Source organism: Hippocampus comes, unplaced genomic scaffold (assembly GCF_001891065.2).
Source record: "Hippocampus comes isolate QL1 unplaced genomic scaffold, H_comes_QL1_v1.1 scaffold187, whole genome shotgun sequence".
Lineage (NCBI taxonomy): Eukaryota > Metazoa > Chordata > Actinopteri > Syngnathiformes > Syngnathidae > Hippocampus > Hippocampus comes.
Window position 1 is genome coordinate 129,048 of NW_017828852.1, and position 15,924 is coordinate 144,971.

General features: G+C 40.8%; 2 protein-coding genes across 3 annotated transcripts in view; one reads left to right on the top strand and one right to left on the bottom strand.

Moving 5' to 3' along the window:
- The window catches only part of LOC109508582 (actin-related protein 2/3 complex subunit 1A), a 10,106-nt gene extending 2,951 nt beyond the window's left edge, over positions 1–7,155 (bottom strand). Inside the window, exons 1-5 of one of the 2 annotated variants that reach the window (XM_019858605.1) lie at positions 7,028–7,155; positions 6,424–6,549; positions 4,508–4,612; positions 1,228–1,450; positions 589–696 (exon numbers count right to left, since the gene is read on the bottom strand). In XM_019858605.1, the coding sequence (XP_019714164.1) occupies positions 589–696; positions 1,228–1,450; positions 4,508–4,612; positions 6,424–6,487 (500 nt within the window). In that variant the 5' untranslated portion in view covers positions 6,488–6,549; positions 7,028–7,155. Of the gene's footprint in view, positions 1–588; positions 697–1,227; positions 1,451–4,507; positions 4,613–6,423; positions 6,579–7,027 lie in introns of both variants that reach the window. The other variant, XM_019858606.1, reaches the window with a different exon arrangement.
- A 621-nt stretch (positions 7,156–7,776) lies between these two features.
- LOC109508583 (cAMP-dependent protein kinase type I-alpha regulatory subunit-like) overlaps positions 7,777–15,924 on the top strand; it is a 27,414-nt gene continuing 19,266 nt past the window's right edge. Inside the window, exons 1-7 of the mRNA XM_019858607.1 lie at positions 7,777–7,908; positions 10,501–10,688; positions 11,420–11,578; positions 13,477–13,568; positions 13,654–13,715; positions 14,105–14,151; positions 15,291–15,449. Of these exons, the coding sequence (XP_019714166.1) occupies positions 10,515–10,688; positions 11,420–11,578; positions 13,477–13,568; positions 13,654–13,715; positions 14,105–14,151; positions 15,291–15,449 (693 nt within the window). The 5' untranslated portion in view covers positions 7,777–7,908; positions 10,501–10,514. The remainder of the gene's footprint in view (positions 7,909–10,500; positions 10,689–11,419; positions 11,579–13,476; positions 13,569–13,653; positions 13,716–14,104; positions 14,152–15,290; positions 15,450–15,924) is intronic.

The following is a 15,924-nucleotide window of genomic DNA, read 5'->3' on the forward strand; positions in this document are numbered from 1 at the left end:
CGCCGCCAGAGTGGCTGGCTTTCCCGCAGCTCCTATTTATTTTGTTCCTCTACTTCTTCCTCTCATAACTTTGCTGCTGTGAGGTGGGAATTTCTCCATTGTGAGACTACTAAAGGTTTTCTTGTCTTATCTTATCCATTGTTCTAAATGCCGATCAGAAAGCTATCTGTCTGTACAATGTCTATGTACATCATGTGAAGTTTGTACAGAATGGTGTAAAATATTGCCCCCTTTAAATAGTCATTGTCATTAACTGTTTTCAATCTGTGAAATTAAAAAAAGAAATCCTCTACTCTAACAATCAGTTATTTTGCTTGAATTGGCCAGGGTATGAATTATTTTGCTCTTAACCGTATATGCTCTAGATATTTACATTTCAAAATGCAATATTCACACTCAAAATACGACACACGAATAATGCACACTTCATACTACTGAGGACCATATTGGGTTAATGTTTTGTCAAAAACAACTGGTGAATTATTTCACTTGGGCATTTAGTCATACTTGAAATCTTGGGAGTGTACTTAGCCGATCCAATAAAAGCACTTTCCTCTCCTACACAGTTCAATATGGGATAACAAATACCTGCAGTGGAGGTCTGCAGACCCAGCTGCCAGAAGAATGTTGTTGGGATGCCAATCCAGGCTCAGAATGGTGGAGCGAATGGGCTTTTTGATGTGCTTACTAAGCCACCTGTGGGTAAGAAGGGAAAAAATTCAAAAAGCCGTCGTTACAAACTTAAAGGAAACTGTAAAAGGTGAAATGTGCTGAGCTGTAGAAATCTGGAGCTGTGTCAGTGCATCTATCAGAAGTATTCAACAGCCTGTGCGTGATGTCTGTGTTTGACTTGTGCTTGATTTAATCACACAACACCATCAGTTACTTTCTTATGGACCAAGAAGCAGTATACAAATGTGTACTGACTGTAAAGCAACGTGGCAACTGTGCATTTCATAACAGACTGCTGTGTGGTTATGATGTGCTACAGTTATAAACCTGTAAAAAAGATTTTGTGGGGGTTTAGTTTCTATAGTAATTTTCTGTGTCGGTGGGGCCTTCTATTGGACACAAGCAGTACATGTAGCATCAAATTTGTGCAAAACTATAATAGTACCAATTTGAAATCAGAATTTTGTTCATTATTGTTTGTCATTTTCTTCCAAGAGAAAAGGTGCAGTGTATACTGCAGCAAAGAAGGGCTGCGTGTTTCCATTTTGCTATTACCAATCATTTTCCTTCTCAAAATAGCAGACAGAGATGAGTCGAGCTCCACTGCCCAAGGCGAACTTGTTCTCCAGGGGAGACCACTTTACACAGGTGGCTGCACGGTTGATTCGTACAAGGACCAGAGTGGGCTTCCACGAGCCATCCTTTAGAGTCCACACGTAGGCGTTGCGGTCAGAGGCACAGGTGACGATGCGATTGGACTCAGGAGCCCAGTCGATGCCTGTGAACATGACGATGAGGTTCCATTAAAGAATAATTAATGATGTGAAGCTCAAATACACAAATGCTTGATTCACTTTCAATCTACATAATACCGTATTTTCCGCACCTAAAGGTGCACCTAAAAGCATTCCATTTTCTCAAAAGCCGACAATGTGCCCTATAATCCGATGCGCCTAATATAAAGAAACTGTCACAGTCTCTTGATATTCCCTATTGAGTTATTTCCCTGTTAGTCTACCTATGCCATTTCGTGGTGATTATTAGCAGGAACCAATTGTAACCTTAAGGGGTTCTGGCCAACATTAATTGACAAGCGCATTCGCCAACACACACTCAAACACACAACTACTTTGTGAGCTCTGCGCAGCCATCATGAAACGAAGATAATACCAAAAGCAGAGTTAACTACTGAGGAGACAAGCAAGACTTCTCAGGATATTTAGCCCCTTGTGGAGCCCACGAGGTGTGTGTGCCTTTTTGTTGAATCAATTGTCTTCATAACTTTTGGCTTTCATTTATTGTTTTGTCAGGCCATTTGTATTTATGTGTTTCATGTCCGTGTTTGTGACCAGTTCTCATTGTTACAGCTGCAGCGGTTGTGAAGGCGCTGTATGAATAAAGCTGTATTGTATTGCGCCTGCTGCTACCGACTGCTGTCAGGCTGCTGAATAAACATACGTGAAAACCTGTAACCATTGTAAATAGCACAGCCACCTTATGTTGAGTTTTCTATGCTATTCCTAATTTATTATATTTATTCTACAAATATATTGCTATGCCCTATAATCCGATGCGCCTAATATAAAGAAACTGTCACAGTCTCTTGATATTCCCTATTGAGTTATTTCCCTGTTAGTCTACCTATGCCATTTCGTGGTGATTATTAGCAGGAACCAATTGTAACCTTAAGGGGTTCTGGCCAACATTAATTGACAAGCGCATTCGCCAACACACACTCAAACACACAACTACTTTGTGAGCTCTGCGCAGCCATCATGAAACGAAGATAATACCAAAAGCAGAGTTAACTACTGAGGAGACAAGCAAGACTTCTCAGGATATTTAGCCCCTTGTGGAGCCCACGAGGTGTGTGTGCCTTTTTGTTGAATCAATTGTCTTCATAACTTTTGGCTTTCATTTATTGTTTTGTCAGGCCATTTGTATTTATGTGTTTCATGTCCGTGTTTGTGACCAGTTCTCATTGTTACAGCTGCAGCGGTTGTGAAGGCGCTGTATGAATAAAGCTGTATTGTATTGCGCCTGCTGCTACCGACTGCTGTCAGGCTGCTGAATAAACATACGTGAAAACCTGTAACCATTGTAAATAGCACAGCCACCTTATGTTGAGTTTTCTATGCTATTCCTAATTTATTATATTTATTCTACAAATATATTGCTAATGCTATATTTTATATTGCACTTATATTGGACTGTATACAGTCCAAGATGGCGCCCGAGTTGGCAGCCGTAGGCAAGTGCTCTCATGAGCCATGCTTTTTTTTTTTGTTTGTTTTTGTGTTTGTTTTGTCACTTTGTGTATGTTGTTGCGTCGTGTGGACCGGATGTGGATTGTTTTTCAGCATTTTATCGCTACGACATTCATCAAGGAGGAGACTCAGTGCTTGGTGGTTGCGCCTTCTCGTCAGCATGGGTATACCAGCACTGTTTTTGATTGGGAGGAATGTCGGTGCCATTTGACTGTCATTGCTGGACAGCTCTGGGGCACTTGTGTTTTTCTGCGCCTGTAATGGGCAGCATTTTACACAGCCCCGCTTTGTTCAGCGGAGAGATCGGTGCTGTTGGATGGTCTGCGGCTGGATGGATGCAAGGCTTGAGGAGCCGACGATGAGAAGAAAGGAGCGTCAGCGCAGAGCGCCGATGCAGATGTGGAACTGGGAGTCGCGGCTTGGAGTTGAAGTGGATTACTTGGGACAGGAGATGTGAGCCAATCTCTTTTCGTCAATGGACGCTACAGCTTCGTGTTGGCTTTCAAAACTTAGCTTGTAGCAGACGTGTGCACATTTTCAGCATGACGTCTCTGATCCACTGGTGAAAGGACACTTTGATCCTCTCCTCTTTCATCTATAACTGCTTCAAACAACAAAATGTATGCAGGAAAAGTGATTAAGATTGTCCGACTGTGTCTTTTGTTGTGTTATTTTGACTTCATGATGGCGCCGCGAGAGTGGCTGCCTTTCCAGCAGCTCCTATTTATTTTGTTCTTCTACTGCTTCCTCTCATAATTTTGCTGCTGTGAAGTGGGAATTTCTCCATTGTGAGACTATTAAAGGTTTTTGTTATGTTGTTATTTTGTGCAATGAAACACTTTTCTTTTCTCCCCCCAATTTTACTGCTGTAGACTGCAAATTTCCCCAGTGTGGGACAAATAAAGGTTATTATATCTTATCTTATTCCATTCCTTTAGCATAACACCATCTAGTGGATGCATACTGCAACCGCAGCCACTATAGTAGCTTCTATTCACTGAAGGTGCAATTATAGAGCAGGAAATATAGTAGATTAAATTTTACATTTATTATGTGCCTTTCCTGTTTCTTTCAGCCCAGGGAACACATGGATTGCCTGCCTGATTTGCTGATGCTACCTGACCTTGTCTCACTAAAGACTTTTCCTGATCATCTGAAACTTACCTCTCCCCTGTCTAATCTGCTTATGCTACTTGACACTACCCATTGCATTAATAACCGTGGCTTTCTGCTATTTGGGCCCAAAAACTGTGTCGGAGCTTAACATTTGCACTTTTAAAATCCCACCTCCAAAGCAAATCATTTTTACCATGGAGTTGATATTTTGTCATGCAATTATTACACATTATTGCTGTAAGTCAGTTTAAGTTGACAGATGCCACAGCTGGACACAACGGTAGGTTGTGGTAATGTATGGCATTCTGGATTGAGCATCAGAGTTTTTGTCACACAATGAACTTGGGAGAGGTAATAAATGTAACTGAAAAAAAAAAAAAAGACACGGTTAAACATTTGAAGCGGAAGCCACCCTTCCCTCAGGCACTCTCAAGCGATACAAGCTGTTTTACCTGTGATACGTCCACTGTGCTCAGTAAGCTCATGGATCTTGATCCAGTCTCGGCCTTTCTTTTCATAAATGTTCACCACATTGTTGTTGGGGCTTACCGCAATTTCTGTAGGGAAACAAGTATTCACAACATTTTTGTATTGGATGTACAGTATTTCCAAATGTATTCATGGAAGGACTTCATCATTTCATGGAACAAAGCAGGACAAATTAGAGTCTAAAATCTTGTCATGGCTAAACCTGGCAACCTAATGGGATCATACAATCTTACTGGTATATATTTTCATCTATAAACCCATTTAATATTTGACACATATACCTCATATATTTGTTTTGAGAATGACGGTTTGTTCATGTCATCTCACCATCAAGTAGGGATCTTCCCTCTCTTTTGAGCGTTCTTGGTATGAACAAAATACTGACACACCACAGTTAAGACAATTTATGTGTCAGTGTTTGGTTTAGTCAAACCAACTCAACTACATTGCATCATTAAAGGTGCAAGTCTGTGCTTTGTAGTTCAAGCCTTTGGTCAGAGCTGTCATTTACTGTGTCTGTCTGTCCATCCGTCCATTACTGACAGTTGAGCAAAATTTGTTTAACATACACCGTTATTTTTCACATCAAACGTAGACAATAAAAGTGTTGTATTGGGAACATTGTAGTCAGTTAGCTAGTCTGTCTTTTATCACTGTAAGGCATGATGAACATTGTGTACAAAAAGTACACAATGTTCATCAAGCAACAATACACTCTGCAGTGCTCAACAGTATCTTCAGCTGTGATCCCATCAGTGAACCTCTTTAGTCCATTTGCTGTTTTGGTAATCAGATTCCTTGTGGTTCCACAGGCAGCATTAATGCAATTACGGGATAGAGAAAAAGCATCCGCAATACACCAGTGACGTCGCTGCAGTTGGGGCCAGTGGGGCCTGGCCCCACCAGACAGCGCTGCTGAGCACTACGGACGCTCAAAATAAGTGTGAACGGAATTGGTCTTTAGAGCTAATAATTTATTAAATATTTTAGCACAAATAATAATATTCAATAAATACCAATGTTATTACTAAGACAATTTCACAAACAATTCTGCATAATAGAAATGGTTTACCAAAGCCAAGTTCAATGGCCTAACTTCTTAAAACGTGACGAAAAGAGACTGAAATCCGTTCATGAGTGCTTATTTAAGTGATGAGCCACTCGAATCATATTGCGCATGTCCAAAACTGCTCTCAGTAGACGGCCATAGGGCAAAATTAACTGGGTCCATCATCCAATCAAAATATCAGAATGATATACGTGACGTGATGCCAAGCCGCAATCAACAGACGCTAACTTTTGGCGGATGGCAGCATACATACAGCAGCAGGCTCGGTTGGTTTTCATCTGGAGCAAAAGGACGATAATAGTAATTTTATAAATGGCAAATTTAGCACTTTGCCACTTGAGAAAAAAAATAGATATAGAGAGAAATTAAACGTTTGGGAACACATCAGCTGGTGGGTATTAACATTGTTCAAACAGGAAAGGACAAAACCCACTCTTTCAACCCGGAATGGTTTAAAAGGAAAAATATGGCTAACTGCATGTGCCATGTGAAAATCGCTCTACAGTATTGCTTTCCTTGCCTACTGTTCGGAGGAGACACTACAGTTGGATTCAAAGATTTGAACAATTCAAAGGTTTTATTCATAGCCTTAATTTGGCTTTGAATAAAATGGATCGTGGTCTTGATTTTGACTTTGTTGTGTCGGCTTTACTGCTTGTGGATGTCAAGTACCCACTGTGGTGCCCCACTCAACTTTTCATGCCAGAGACTCACTGATTACCACAGTTGTGCATATCCACAAAGGTTTACCTCAGGTGTTACTCCAAAAGAAAGTACACCGGTGCAAGTGGTTGACAGTGTTTCACCTACGTGTCCTGTCTTTATTCCAGGTGTGGCAAGAAAGTGGCTCCAGACCAAAACTGTAGCGTGACATGTCTGAACAAAGATGGGAGAAGCTGTTGGAATGTGGCTGCCAGCCCAGATGGTCTCCTGAGACTGAGATTAAGGAGGCGCACAGGGAGATACTTTGTCATAAAAGAGACAAAAGAGCAACAACATCCACTAAATGTCTTGATCAATATCTGTTAGCACTCTTTCATATTTACTGTGGTGTACACACACACATTTTTTAGTCCTTCATGAGCAGACTTCTCTGTGAATAATTGTTTGAGAAAATAATACACACCTTTTGAGGAGTGGTGCATACTATGCAAACAGGATTTTTCTTTGCCTTTACTATCTGTGCACCCTCATCCTCAGGAACAAGAAAACGTTGACTATTTGTACTTATCTTGATTGTCAAAGTGCTACTATAAAGCGGGGATATTCATTTTCAGCCTTCCTCAAGCAGGTAGAGGCAGCAATAATAGTCACAAGCTCCAGGCAGACGAAAGGTTTTTCAGCTTCATGTATCAAATAGCAGAAATGGAATTTGCTGAGTCGATGCGACGAAACAACGTAAACAACCACTTACCTTTTGTGTAGTTGAGATGAGTAGTACACTAGTTAGTGGCTGTATATTCGTGGACTCTGGACAGTCGACACGAATGGAGCTGAGCAGTCGTACTACAAGGAAGTCAGTGTGTTATTACTCAAAGGAGTGAAGGAAAAGTGGGTGTGTCTTGAGTGTCAGCGTTGAGGATTGGGTTAGCATCTCATTTGGACGGAACGACATACAATACAGTACACTCTTACTAATGATGTACTGTAGCAATCATTTCAGATGTGAATGTATGGGGGATTCGTGTATTTATTAGTGAGAGTTGACAGGTCAATTTAGTCCGCACTGAAGGTCCAGGTCCAAAATGCACCACCCACCACTGGTTGCCAGAATGTGGGGAAGAAGCCAGAATAACCACTCCGCCACCCACTTTATTGAATGATTGAACAACTCTAAAATGGTTGCCAGTCAATTGCAGGTTAATTGTCTGTGGGTGTGAATGTGAACGGTTGTTTTTTTCTATATATGCGCTTATATTGGCTGGCGACCATTTTAGGGTGTACACTCATCCTTACCCGGTCGGTTGGGATAGATGGTAATAATGTATTAAGCAATTAATAAATACGCAAATAAATAAATTAAAAAAAAACTAAAAGAAAGAAAGGAAAAAGAAAGAAAGAAGTTGTAGTCATATTTATGATCAGAATCCTGAAGAATACTCCGTCCATTTTCAGCAGACTGTCCACGGCGGCTTGAACTCGGTTCGCTTATGTAACCGAGCACATCACACAGAAAGTGAACAAACGCTGTGTAGTACTATTGAAAACAGGAAGTTAGCGTGAAACTGTGTTAGCGGAAGTAGTTCTCTACGGCCCGAAAAGAAAACAAACAGGGAACGCTCCCAGCGGGACTTGGTAAGGACTTTTGTCAAGTTTGCATTTTGAGCTGCAACGTGTAAAAGTTTATGAATAAAAGAAGTGGACATTATAGATGTCTGCACTTTCCACTTTCCGTCGTCTATGGTGTTAGCTTATGCGGTTTAAAAGTTAGCTTTGCTCGGAAAATAAACATTACAATATTTTATGACTTACTTTCAGACTTGCATCATTGTCATTTTGTTATCATCTCATAGACAGGGTTTCCATCCCCCAAAACACCGACAGTGGTTTGTACTGATAATAAACTTTATTATAAGTATGGAAAGAGTTAGCCTGAAGAAAGTTAGCGATACCAGATCAGTTACTCTGTGAGCGACCGCTTACCACTTGGTGTTCTTCGCGTGTTAGTTATTAAAACACGTAACGTACAATTAATTCAAAAGGCGTAAATTCAATAAAGCACTTTTGCTAATATTCAGTAATAGTCATATAGAAATGTATATGTAATGCAAATAAATAATTCTTATTCAATTTAAAGCACTGGTGCTGGGAAGTCAAATGGGAAAACTAGCATAATTACTGTAGAATGGTATGACTTGATGGGAAAATACAATACAGTAATGCTATTAATTAGGCTTAAGATGTTGTTACAATTGCATACAATTGTGCAGAGATGGGCACTTCACCCTATTTTGCCGGTCCGTCCTCCGTTCGTGACCTGGGCACCCTTCCGTCATCGTCCCTCCGCCCTTATTAATAAAATAATCGTCTTCTGTTGCCGTACGTCCTCGTCCTTTCAAAGAGCTTCTGTCCTTTCAATTCACCAGTCCCCCCCCCCCCCCACCCCCCTGCCAATAAAAAAAGCGTCCGTGCATGACACCGTGGGAGAGAGGCTCACAGCAAAGGTTTCAGAATTCATGAACATTATTTAAAGACCATTAGCTGGCTCATTTCCTATTCACATCCATTTACCGGACGGACAGGCCGTTTGGCACATGTATGTGCACTCTTCCTCCACATAGATACACAGTACAGCAGTGTGTCTTGAACTCTTTTAATTAATGGGCCAGTGCACGCAAGAGCATTGCAAAATATCATTCTGTTCCGAGTGCAAATATTTAAATTCCATATTTGAATGCTTTTCCACTCACACGCGAATCCCTATTCGAGTCACCACCATTTTAAGACCGGCAGCAAAAAAAGTGTACAAGAGGCTTGCACACAATTGTGTGAACCAATGTGGACCACTTTACACATCAATGATATAAATTATGAACAGTGTGGACAATTTAACACACACAAAAACATACTTTATTATTTTCAGATCGTATTCGGCCTCCTGTTGCTTCTCCTCAAACTGCCTTTTGTAGGTGGGGTACCCCAATAAGGGACATGTTATGTTGAGGAAGACCAGCTTGTCAAAGCTGGCACTGACCCTGACGGTCCTCTTTGGCCAGCGGATGTCGCTGGCTGTGGAAAAAAACCCTCTCTACAGAGAGTGACGTGTTGTATTTAATAGATAAGTCCACCCACGCCTCCCTGTGCTCTGCTGGCACGTTCCCTATGCAGTATGTGTGTTGTGTGAGCAGTGGTGTGCTTGAAGCACTCCAAGGCAATTAGAATTTTTGTCCTTGGCACATTTCACCCGAGTAAGTTGAAATGAACTTTTGGCCACCTCCCCACGGCGTCGAAAGCATATGTCGCACAATAAGCAGACGCAGCTGAATACATTTAAACAAAGGGGAAAAACCTAACCCTACCAACACACCTATGGTGTGCACAGGACAGACAGGCAAACAACACAGACAGCTTTCTTAACCAGCTTGATTGAATTGTTCACAACTGTGTAAGCGCCAACCAAGATAGCTCCCAACACAACCACCATCAGCCACCCGACTCATTGGTGATGTGTAAACTTGTTTTGGACAGAGGATGAGTGCTCCTTCTCTTGTCCCCCTGAAGCAAAGCGAAGTCACTCCCTCACACATACAAACACGAGACAAGGTGCACGTCATGATGTTTCACATTCGGGTTGAAGTAGTGTATTAGCGGATAAAACACGCAAATCAGGCTGGACGTGTTTCTGTCAGTCGTTAGTGAAATGGGCATCCGTAGGTACTTGACCTGGTTAGGAATGATTACGAGGATAGACGAAAGCCCACTTCCGTCCTTGCTTAGCCCGTCTTAAAAAAAAAACCCGCAAAAACTTCTTGTCCTCCATCCCCAAAATGGGCATCCATCTGGGATGGATGGAGGGACCGTTTCGTCCCAGGGATGGAATGCCCATCTCTGTTATTGTGTTATCATGGATAATGTTTCCATGTTGTTGTTTTTTAATTGCAGTTACAGTAAGAACATTGACACAATACTTAGAACACTTCCTGCACACCTGATAATGGTTGTATAATCGGGACAGTATTCCTCTTGACTCTTATTTCTATTCACATGGTTTCCTCTCGAAAATCTAGTTTCGAACTTCAAACAAATTGAAAGAACACAATGTTTTTGCCCTTCCAGGAGCAATGTGCAATATTGACACTAATAACACTAAGCAGTGTAAGCTAGTTCTTTTAAACTTTTGTCCTTTCTACTACCACAAATTGTAATTTCTCTCTGCTCCTGTTGTAGATCACAAGAGAAGGATGGCTTCATGTAGTACAAACAAAGAGGATGAGCGTAAGCTGCGGGAGTGCGAGGTCTATGTTCAAAAGCACAACATTCAGCGGGTGCTGAAAGACTGCATTGTCCAGCTGTGCACAGCCCAGCCCGAACGACCCATGGCGTTCCTCAAGGACCTCTTTGAAAAACTGGCGAAGGTTGTTTTTATGCAAAATACATCATTAAAAGCTGAGATAGACTTCATCTTACCTGTGACCTTCAAAACTGGTAAAAAAAATGTAGGGGTGAATGAAATTTTTAAAACAAAAAAAATTTTTAGTTAGATTTTATTAGCGTTGTCTTGTTTCTGCAATCACAGTGGGACAATGTGTGTGGGGACACCTTTGACTGTAAAAAATGTGTGGAACCGCTTTTCCATCCCATATGCTGGCTTGTTTTGCGTAGTCTATTGTTTAAATTGTTGTATGTGATGCCACATATTGTTAATCATCCGCATGTTGTAATGAATAAGGTGCAATCACAGCATCATTTTTCAATATCATACATGTTGCTACTGCAATAGTTCTTAAAGTATTGTGACATAATTTATGAGCTGTATTACAGACATATCCTTCTGTACATAAAGAATAACTGAGAAATATGGAGTAAGTGCCACCTTTTCAACTCAACTCATATACTTTTGTAATCTATAACACAGTAAGTACGTTCAATTTTGTTATCGCAAAATATTGATGATAAAGAATTAGGAATAATCAGAGATGTGTCCAACTATAGTGTTGGTGGGGAGCTGCTTCAAATGAGCACTCTTCTGCCAGCTTGATAGCTACCATCCCTCCTTAGCAATGGTGCGGTGTCCGTTTGTGTGAAGTAAAATAGCTGTCAAGAAAATGAACCCTCGTGACACTGTTGATGCTCTTTCCACCAACAGGAGGAGGTCCAGCAGATGGTGTTACAGCAGAAGTCCACGGACTCGCGTGAAGATGAAGTTTCACCACCTATGAATCCTGTGGTGAGGGGCAGGAGCAGAAGGGGCGCTATCAGTGCTGAGGTGTACACAGAGGAAGACGCTGCCTCTTATGTCAGAAAGGTCAGTGCTAAAATGCACCGCTGCAAATCTGCACATAGAAGTGAATGCTGGACTAGCTTACCTTGCATTGGGCATTGAATGTTTTTGGTCTTTTCTGTTTTATTTTGAGAATGTTCTCATTTGTGTGTCATGTAAAAATGTCACATGGATGGATGTTTGAGTTGGGCACCTTTTGTCATGTTTGCAGTGTAAACTGCTTCACAGCAAAGTGTACATCTGATAAACAAACAGTGGCAGTAATGCGCAGGATGAATTGGTCACCGACCAAGAAAATAATCCTTCTGTCTGCCATATATTTTGCAATTTATCTTCACTGGTTAAACTGAAAGAACCAGAAATCTCTCCAGTGAGAATACAACACACATCCCTGTTTTGCACAAGAGTTGGTCAAGGTAGATACTTTGCAGGTCAAAATTTGCATGTTGTGCATCATCAATACACATTGAATAGCAAAATTGAGAATCACAGAATTTGGACGCACTCGTGTTAATGCTGCCGCAACGCCCTAATGTCACCTACGCACGGGACGTAGGCCGTCGAGGCAAGCTCGGGGCTGCTTAGGCCACAACCAGCTAGATAGCAACAAGTTTTACTGGCTACTAATTGTCAATAATCTTCACCTCCATGGTGGTGATTTAGCTACAGATCTGACAAGTATCATACTGAAGGGATGATGAGGAAAAACTGAGAAGCCACGCTAATTGCTAGGCTAACCTAACACTGACACAAGTAGTGTGTTTTTAATGTCAGAATTAGGTGTTTGTAATGTTTGAGTCCACTTTAAACAGATGTCTGGCTGGAACCTTGTTAAAGGCTGTGTTTGTGAATGTGGAGTTTTGTTTGAGACTAAATTGCAGACTGAAATTGGCCCACATTGAGTAACAAAGTAGCAGGAAAATTAATACCGGTAAGTGTCTCGAGATAAAATCTACTTGCTGAACAGAACCGGAACTGAAAATGTGTTACGATATGCTGCGCCATATGTCAAACAGGAGGAGTTGCCTATAAATGTCAAAGTATATGAATGTACAAGTAGTATAACATATTTATAATATCAGTTGCAATGTTTGTTTGTTTTCACAACAGAATATAAGGTGCTTCGAATAATGCCCCATTTTAAAACTGTTTTCATATGTAGGGCGCACTGCATTATAAGGTGCAGCTACAATAGTGGCTGCGGTTGTGCTGTGCATCCACTAGATGGTGCTATGCTAAAGGAATACAACACAATACAGCTTTATGTAGCTAGAGCCTTCACAACCAACAAAGCCATGAGAACTGGTCTCAAACATGGACATGAAACATATAAATACAAATGGCATTACAAAACAATAAATGAAAGACCAAAGAAATGAAGACCATTGATTCAACAAAAAGCCACACAAACCTTGTGGCATCACGTCCACAAGGGCTAAATATCCTGAGAAGTCTTACTTGTCTCCTTCCTTCGTTTGGTCAGTAGTTAACTATGCTTTTGGTATTATCTTCGGTTCATCATGGCTGCGCAGAGCTAACCAAGTAGTTGTTGGTTTGAGTGTGTGTTGGCGAATGCGCTTGTCAATTAATGTTGGGCAGAACCCTTTAAGGTTACAATTGGTTCCTGCTAATAATCACCACTAGATGACGTGGGAACACTAACAGGGAAACAACTCAATGGGGAATAGAAAGAGAGTTACGTCTCTTTATATTAGGCCCATCCGATTATAGGGCTCACTGACGGCTTTTGAGAAAGTTGAATGCTTTTAGGTGTGTCTTATAGTGTGGTAAATACGGTTAATCCATTCTGGATTATCCTGACAAAATTTGTCATGAATTTCCACACTACACATCACTCATCTGTCCCTCTTGCAGTCTCTTTCAGTCACACTCTGTCTTTGCTTTCTCTCTTTCTCGACCAGGTTATTCCAAAAGACTACAAGACGATGGCAGCTCTGGGCAAAGCCATGGAAAAAAACATCCTATTTGCCCACTTAGACAGCAACGAGAGAAGGTATCACATCATTCTAGTCGGTGCGCCGCTAACAATCCTTCCCGAACATTTCTTGCTCATCAAACAATTGTTTTTGGTCTTTCAGTGACATATTTGATGCCATGTTTTCTGTCAACTACATTGCTGGAGAAACAGTCATCATTCAAGGTAGGGCTGGGCGATATGGCTGAAAACTCTATTTCATATGAGTCAGTTCATATATATGTAATTAATATTTTTAACTTAATGAAAATAAGAAAACATAAATAAATACAATAAAAGACCATCTCTAGAGGAAAAAAAGCTAGTTTTCAAGGAATGTACACTCTTGTTATGTATATTTTAATATAGTGTAAGGTGCAGTGTTGTTTACATCTCTGCTTTCCTAGCAGTGCTGTCAATATGTATTTACGAATAAGGTAAAGGTGTTACCCCAAAAATAGCGTTGATTCAGTTATATTAAAATTCACTCTCTGTTCATACAGTCGAAGTGTCGTGCCTAAAATCACTCGTCACACAAAACCTCACAAACTCCTATTATTTTTTTCCTGTTTCAGGTGATGAGGGAGACAACTTCTATGTTATCGACTTGGGAGAAATGGATGTAAGATTATGTTAATATTTTTGGGTGCAACTGTTTACAGCATACATTTGCTCGGCTTTTTATAAGGGGGCATGTCAGAACAGTCAACAGGCTAATGTACACCAGCTCAGAGCTTATTGGTGTGCGACTCTTGTCCAAATTCCAACCTCATCTTTCCAGCTTTCGTAGAGTTTTCCTTCTTAAAAAGGTGGCAGAACTCTGTGGTTGCTCACCATCCTCTGCTACCGGCGTTACCTTGAAAACTAACTTGTATTTCAACTCAAGACCTCTTTATTTAGCAACTGCTCTCCTCAGATTCATTACAACCACCGAACTCCCTCCAAAACCCATGCGCTCTCTCTACATCACTGAAGTAGCACTGCCTCCTAGCAGTGTCGCATGTGAAGGTTACTACTTAAAATAAAACAACACCAGACGCTATCATGCAAACAGAGTAGTGAGTTGCAAGGACATAGTTAATTGCAAATAGCAAAATGCGACAAGCCCTCTCTCCTCCAGTCTTTGTTTGTATAGTACCACTGGCTTTTGTGTGTGTGTGTGTGTGTGTGCGTGCGTGCGTGCGTGCGTGCGTGCGTGTGTTTGTTGCTGGCTGAAACTGTGACTTGCTGCATATGCAACGTCACTCTCTGAAACGAGATCTCCCAACTATTTATTCAGAATAAAACATTTTTCTTTTCAACAATTTTATTTCCTTTTTTGTACATATTTTCAATTAAATAAAATTCCTTCTCATGGTGTTCCTTCTAATGTGGAAAATATGATACATGTCAAATAAGCTGTTTTTTTTTTGTTTTTTTGCAACACACTATCATGATGCAACGTATGAAACATAAAGAACGACATCAGAAAAGATACTCCTATGCCGTAGCGGTCACCAACCATTTTGAAACTGAGTGCTTATTTTAGGAGTGGATAGGTCTGACTCAGAATTGCATTTTAAACAGTAACAGGCAGATCTTCTGAGAAACCCACTCTAACAGATACGTTTGAATGTATAGTGGTCTATAACTGGGTAACATTATCAAAAATGCCAAAAGCAACTGTACCAAACGAGATCGTGTACATTTACACATGGATTTAATATAACACTTAATTGTGGTGGATAATAGTGACTGCAAGCTTGGTGCATCTCCTTGCAGGTATATGTGAACAACGAGTGGGTCACCAGCATTGGTGAAGGTGGAAGTTTTGGGGAGCTTGCTCTGATCTATGGGACCCCACGGGCAGCTACTGTTCGCGCGAGGTCTGATGTCAAGTTGTGGGGCATTGACAGAGACAGTTACAGGAGAATACTTATGGTAAGCAGTGCTTTTTCACAATGCATGCTAATATTAATAACTGCATTGTTGATTAAATTTTATACACGCATGTACACATGCATACGGTACATACATACACTAGGCCACATGTGTCAAAGTCAAGGCCCGGGGGCCAAATCTGGCCCGCCACATCATTTTATGTGGCCCGCGAAAGCAAACCAAGCATGTCAAGTTCCATGATGCTTGCTAAACTCTGAACCAAAATTTCAAATTGTCGTATGTAATCCACAATAACAGTCATTATTCTTGACTTCTGATTTTAAAACTAGTTATCCACCAATTAGTTGTGCGCTGTGTATGTAATATGTGGAAGTGATTAAACCCATGTACTGCAGCCGATGTAAATAAGTTTATATAACGCAACATACAATTTTACAAAAATTGTAAAAGTATTATTCCTGAATATTTATTTTACTTTCAACCACTCGACATGTTCAGTGGCATCAGTGCTATA